The sequence below is a fragment of the Suricata suricatta genome, chromosome 6 (genome assembly GCF_006229205.1).
Source record: "Suricata suricatta isolate VVHF042 chromosome 6, meerkat_22Aug2017_6uvM2_HiC, whole genome shotgun sequence".
Taxonomy (NCBI): Eukaryota; Metazoa; Chordata; class Mammalia; order Carnivora; family Herpestidae; genus Suricata; species Suricata suricatta.
Genome location: NC_043705.1, coordinates 89,819,498 through 89,825,373, shown reverse-complemented (window position 1 = coordinate 89,825,373; position 5,876 = coordinate 89,819,498). Strand labels below are relative to the sequence as shown.

The following is a 5,876-nucleotide window of genomic DNA, read 5'->3' as shown; positions in this document are numbered from 1 at the left end:
GGCTCGGGAGCCTCGGCCGCCCGGCCCGCCGCCCGGAGTCCGGCAGCGAGCAGGCTGCGGGGCAGCGTCCTCGGCCCGTGGCGCGCAGAGCTGCCCGGCCGGGTTCTGGGGGCTCGCGGGGAGCTGCTGGCCCTGTGAGTCAGTGCATGTGCGGGGCTGAAGAAGGGAAGAAAAGGCTCCCAGCGCCCCAGCCCCACGCTCGCTGAATACCAAGCTGCAGGCGAGCTGCCGAGTGCTTTTCTTTTCTTTCTTTCTTTCTTTCTTTCTTTCTTTTTTTTTTTCCTCCTCCAATTTGGAGTAGAGGAGCCACACTGATTTCTTTGCAGGGGAGGGGAGGGTGCGGGCAACGGGTCCCAAGTCACACACAAGTCTTCGCCGCCATGGGGGCCGTCATGGGCACCTTCTCGTCTCTGCAAACCAAACAAAGGCGACCTTCTAAAGGTAAGCCATCTCCTTCTTCCTTTTGTTCCCTTGACTGGGTTTGTGGGTGCTCGGTGCGGGGCTGGGGTGTGCCACCTGCCATGAGGAGCAAGGGCCGGCTCTTGTATCCGAAGGAGTAAAACCTGGCGGGAGGTTTGGTGTGAATATCGTGAACACGCAGAGGGAGCCAGAGTGGGCGCTGGCCCCAGGGATGGGGGACATCCCCTCTAGGGCTCCGGCTGCCAGGACACTCTTGGAAATCTCTAGGAACAGAAGGAAGAGTCAGATTCACAGGTGGGGGGGGACTGGATTGTCTGGTCGGAATGTTGGGAAGCTCTTTCCGTTCCCATGACTGCTGGCGATTGTGCAACCGGGGGGGCACCCAGCGAGGTGCTCGCACACTCACACACTCCTCTGGGTGGTAGTGCTGGTACAGACCTAGGAGTCCCTCATCAGGGAGACAGTGCTCTGTCTGCCCACCCCAATAAACCTCTGCAAGCCAAAAGGAATCAGCTGCTGCCAGGTGGTGAAAGTCCCAGGGCTCATGTCCTCGTGGTGGCCGGGGGAGTCACTAGGAGCCAAGCTGTCACACAAGGGTGCTGCCACGATCCGGGAACCCCTGGGGGTCTCAAGGCATTGGGGAGGTGTGATGGAGGAGTGAGTTCACGTCAGGGATTTGGAAGTGTGATACTCTGCAGTCCCTCCTTCCTGGACCCTGTTCCATCGCTGCCTTTCCCCAGCTGAGACATGCCCAGTCTCACCCGCCGGTCAGACCAGAGTCAAATGGGTCCATGTGAAGTTGGGGCAAACAGATGTTGCATCTTGGGGGCACTATGCAGGCCTCCTATCCAGCAGTTAGAAAGTTCATTGTTGGAATGAAGAGACCGCATGCAGTCAGGAAGAAAGAGAATGATGGGTTTTGTTTTCTTTTGCTTAAGGCTCCAATCCTGTTGTGAGTAGTAGAAGGGTTTTAAGTAACCTGACACTTAAACCTTCAAGTTCTATCATTGGAGCTCTGGTTCTGGCTATAAGCGGGGTTATAGTTCCCAATCCTTAATGCTGGTTAGTGATTAAACCTGTATGAAGGTAAGGCTGGACCTCAAGGTGCTCCATGATCTGCTCTTAGGACGTGGTTTGTCTCTCCTGACTCCTTAGGCAAGTCTGTATCTCAGAGTTCTCCATGAGTTACCTGTCCTCAAGGGTCCAGGCATGTGGCCTAGCTCCTCGACACTGGGCTGGCTGAGCACGGAGGAGTGAGATTCTGGAAGGTAGATCCTAGGTGATGAAGCTGGATTGGTGTTTACTTCTTAGAACAGGAGTCTGAGGCCACATGAGTTACACATCCTTTTGGCAGGGAAGGATCTGGCTGCCTTTTTACCAGTCCTGGGCTGGACAGGTCTGCAAGCCTTGGTCCAGGGCCTTGACATTCAGAGCCCTGTTTCACACAGAACCTCAGATACCACCTGTGTGGGGACACAATCCAGCATCAACCCGCATCATCTATCTGACCACTGTGAGGTTCCAGAGGCCAGGGGACTGTGGCACAAGAAACCCAGGGCTTTGTTTTAAAATATTTTCAATGCCTGGGGCACTTCTGGGAGGCAGATAGGTGTCACAGCAAGATCTCCAGCTCTGGAGTCCAGTGGGGTCTGGGTGTGCATCCCAGCTTCATCACCCCCTCTTTCTGAGATTTCAGGCCAGCCTCACCTCTGTCAGCCTCAGTTTTCTCACCCATTTAATGAGTGAGAATACTACCTCCAGGCAGGAAACTGGGTGTGTGGGATGTACAGGGAGGGAGGACCCTGTTTCATATCCAGTGTTGGCTGAGCCACCAGGGACCCAAGGGAGACTGTTGCAAGGACTTGAAAAAAACAAACAAACTGAAGCTCCTTACACAGGGTCAGGCAATGATTAAGAGCTCAAACATTACTGTCTATCATTCCCTTCTCTTGCACAAAATTCTAGGTCACCCCAGTGAATTCCCACAGGAGTCCCAGAGGCCAGAACTCTTTGCTCTCTCCCGGCATCCTAAGAAAGAGAAGAGGGGTCACCAGCATTCGGTGAGCCCTTTCTGTGTGTCTGGCATAGTTCTGGGTGCTTCTTCTGCACCTTCGTATTTAACTGTCACAACAACGCCTGTTTGAAGCTCACAGCAGGTCCAGGCTGTTGGGAAGGATGCCATGACAAGCTTACAGCCCTGAGTGGTCAGCCCCTCTTGCACTGAGTTCCCAATGTTGGCTGAATTGTCCAGGGTTCCAGCTATGTGTATTTCTCTGGACATTTTTGCCCCCAGGCAGCTCTTACCTTACCATCTTCCTCTGTGGAATGCTAATCAGCAGAAAACCTTTCCTGCAGAGGCAGGTGACTTAGACACCGGCTGCAGAGGCTAGTGGCCAGGGGTCACTTCCTGGCCAGGTCCCTTCCCCCACCTGGGGGCCTCAGTTTCTCCTCAGGTTCCACCCCGCTCTCAAACTTGAAGATTTTTATTGCTGATGCTCTTGCTGGAACTGTTGCTATGATCTCTGAGACGTCAGGCTCAGATCTAATTAGAAGCAGTAAGAAGAGGATGGTGGAGATTTTCAATTCAGGAATTCATCTCCCTGCTGGATTCAAATCCAGGCCTACCCCTCCCTAGCCTTGTTTTCCTCCACTGTAAAACAGACAGTAGTAGTAGTTACCAGTTTAAAATAGCTGTCGTGTCGTGTGGATTTCAGGGATAATGCAAGTCAAATGCTCAGCACCAGCTCTGCTATGTAGCGAGTGGTCAGCAAATTTTAGCTACTGTTCAATGTATGGCTCTAAACTGTTTGTGGCTTCCAAGTGCCTAGAGCAAGGCCATCCTGGGAGTAGGCAGTGCCTCATGGAGTCTTAACCGCCTCGTTTCTGGAACCCTCCTCCAGCGCTCTCCAGACAACTAGGACCTTCAATACACAGAAGCCGGTCCTGTTCCTGCAGCCCCCACTGACCTCTGCTCCATGGCTGGTCCTGAAAACAATGTAGCTTGCTGAACAAATCCCTCTGTGTTTCCAAAATATAATTTGGCAGCACATATACATTTTTTTTAAGTAGGGCAAAAGCCCATGTGACTAGTGCTGAGAAAGAGAGACACATCTAGCTCAAGCTGGGTGTTCAGAGAGCTTCCTGAAGGCAGCCAGAATCTGAATTAGTTTAAAAGCTGGGTCATTGAATAGAAACATTCAAATTCACTTTCTTTCTCTGCTTGGGATCTTTGTTTATCTTTAATTAAGAATGAGGAAAGGCCTCCTTCCTTTTGGGGATTCGGCCTCTGCACCCCGGTCCTAGGTAGAATTTCTGACTTCAAGAGTTTTGCATGTGCTTATGCCAAGGACACTGCTCTGGGCTTTAGCAAGTAAGCATGAAAGGTTGGGGTGTGGGGTGATCAGAGAAGGATGATGCAGGTGCAGCTGCGGGGCCTGTGGGGGAGGAGGGGCAAGAGAATTTAGGCAGAACATGAGTAGACCAAGGCCACCTCAGTGGAGATATGCCTATAAGTAAATGGGTTATCAACCCTCCACCACCAAAAGGAAACATTCAGAACCCTCAGGAAGGGCTGAGCTTGGGATCTGCAGTGTGCCCATTGAATAGATGAGCAAACTAAAGCCCACAGCTATAAGATGCTTCTTCGAAGGCCCCAAGCCACGTTTGAGACAAATATGGGATTGGTGCCCCGATTCCTAGATCAGTGAACACCTTGGAGAATTTGTGGAACCAGAGGGTTCCTGATGAAGCTGGGCTTGTAGTTTTGTAATCGAGCCGCATGCTCAACCCAGAAGATCTGGGAGACCAAGGAGAGGCAGTGAGGCATAGAGGAGCAGGAACCCTGCTGTCGCACAGCCCTTGTATTGGGGGACTTTTGGCAAATCATGTCACCTTGGAGATGGCAGTTTCCTTGTGCCTAAGAGAGGCATACTAATTCACAGAGGCGTTTTGTGCTGGATTTCCCCCACTTCTGCGTTTTGTCCATCGTTTTAACTCTATTACCCTTCCCCTGTCTCTTAGTCCAATCATTATCATTCCAGCCATCTTCCAGGACCTCACTCAGCTATTTCCACAGTCAAGAAGGCTTCCCCAGGCCCCGGGAGGCAGTGATTTCTCCCATCTACGTTCCCAAATATCTTAAGGCATGCATTCTCCTGACTCTCGAGTCATGCATCCAAGTAAGCACTGGATGGAGGTGTCAACCGCCACCCACCCACCCCCGGCTCTGGAGTCTCAACTTCTTGCAGGGAGCTAGTCTGAATCATTCCTCAAAGTCCTCAGCTTGGTTTCCTGCACATAGTAGGTACTCAGAAAATCTTTTCTGGAGGAAATTATAAATAATGGAATGGTTGGCCATTCTCTGTTATTTTCTAGAATTGCAGACCCTGCAGGAAAAGTTAGCTTCCCGCTGGAATTTCAGTTACCAGCCTTTTGCCTCGAATGAATTCTTTTATCTGGTCTGCTGGCTTTGAATTGGCTTTGTCCATGAAATGTACTGAATCTGTTTACCATTTAGCAGGGAGATGCTGAGAACAGAGTTCCTACTCCCCAGCTACTGATAGTCACAAAGTTTGAGGAGCCCACACTCACTGCTGGGCACAGTTCTGGGCCCTCAATCCCAGAAGAAACTCAGTGGAGATCAAGGGGAACAGGAAGATGGAAAATGGAAAGATTGAAAGATAGAAGCGAGGGACTACTGCCCAAAATGAGGAAGTTTGTCTCTGGCATGGGACACAGTCTGGACCTCTTTGTATACCCTGGGCTTTGCCCAACGAATGTTTTGTAAATGTAAAAACGAACAGGGAGTGCATGTGTTAACATGTGAATGAAAGAATGAATGATTGAGCGCATGGAGGAATAAGTAAATACATGAATGAAAGGAAGCAAATGAAATATCAAACGAACATCAGAAGAAATGATCGAAGATACGAGTGCATGCATGAATGAATGTATCCATAAATGAATGAATGAGTGATGACGTCCTAGGAAGGCTATAGTGAAAGACTGTCGTTTCATGAAGAGCATTGATTGTCATGCTGCCCCACCCTGGATCTAAGCTGTCCCCCGTGAAAATGAAAAGGAGTCAGTGGAACAGGAAGCCATGGTACAGATAATTCATAACACACATAGCATGTGCTTCTGAAAGCTAAAAATTATAGAGTCCAGAAAAGCCCTGGTAGTTTTTTGGATATCAGTAGGTGTGTAGTGTTTTGGGGGAAGGTGAGAAGATGAGAAAGTATCTCTAAGCTTTCGCTCTTTTGTTGATTGATTAAAAAAACAAAAACAAAAAACTAAACTAAAGCAAAAACTGATCCAGCATGGCCTCCCTTGTATATTGGGTTCACTTTTACCTTGTCTGGGTGAGATCAAGAACCTGTATATTTGTCTGCCCATTTATTGGTTCACTAAGCAACCCCTTAAGTATTCTTTACATTGCTTCCCTGATACTACCTCTG

General features: G+C 49.9%; 1 protein-coding gene across 4 annotated transcripts in view; it reads left to right on the top strand.

Moving 5' to 3' along the window:
* The window catches only part of KCNIP1 (potassium voltage-gated channel interacting protein 1), a 342,478-nt gene that overhangs the window by 137,556 nt on the left and 199,046 nt on the right, over positions 1–5,876 (top strand). For 2 of the 4 annotated variants that reach the window (XM_029942878.1, XM_029942875.1), the window contains exon 1: positions 289–441. The exons of the other annotated variants lie outside the window; for them this stretch is intronic. In XM_029942878.1, coding sequence (XP_029798738.1) covers positions 381–441 — 61 coding nt within the window. In that variant the 5' untranslated portion in view covers positions 289–380. Of the gene's footprint in view, positions 1–288; positions 442–5,876 lie in introns of those variants that run through there. 4 annotated transcript variants of the gene reach the window in all.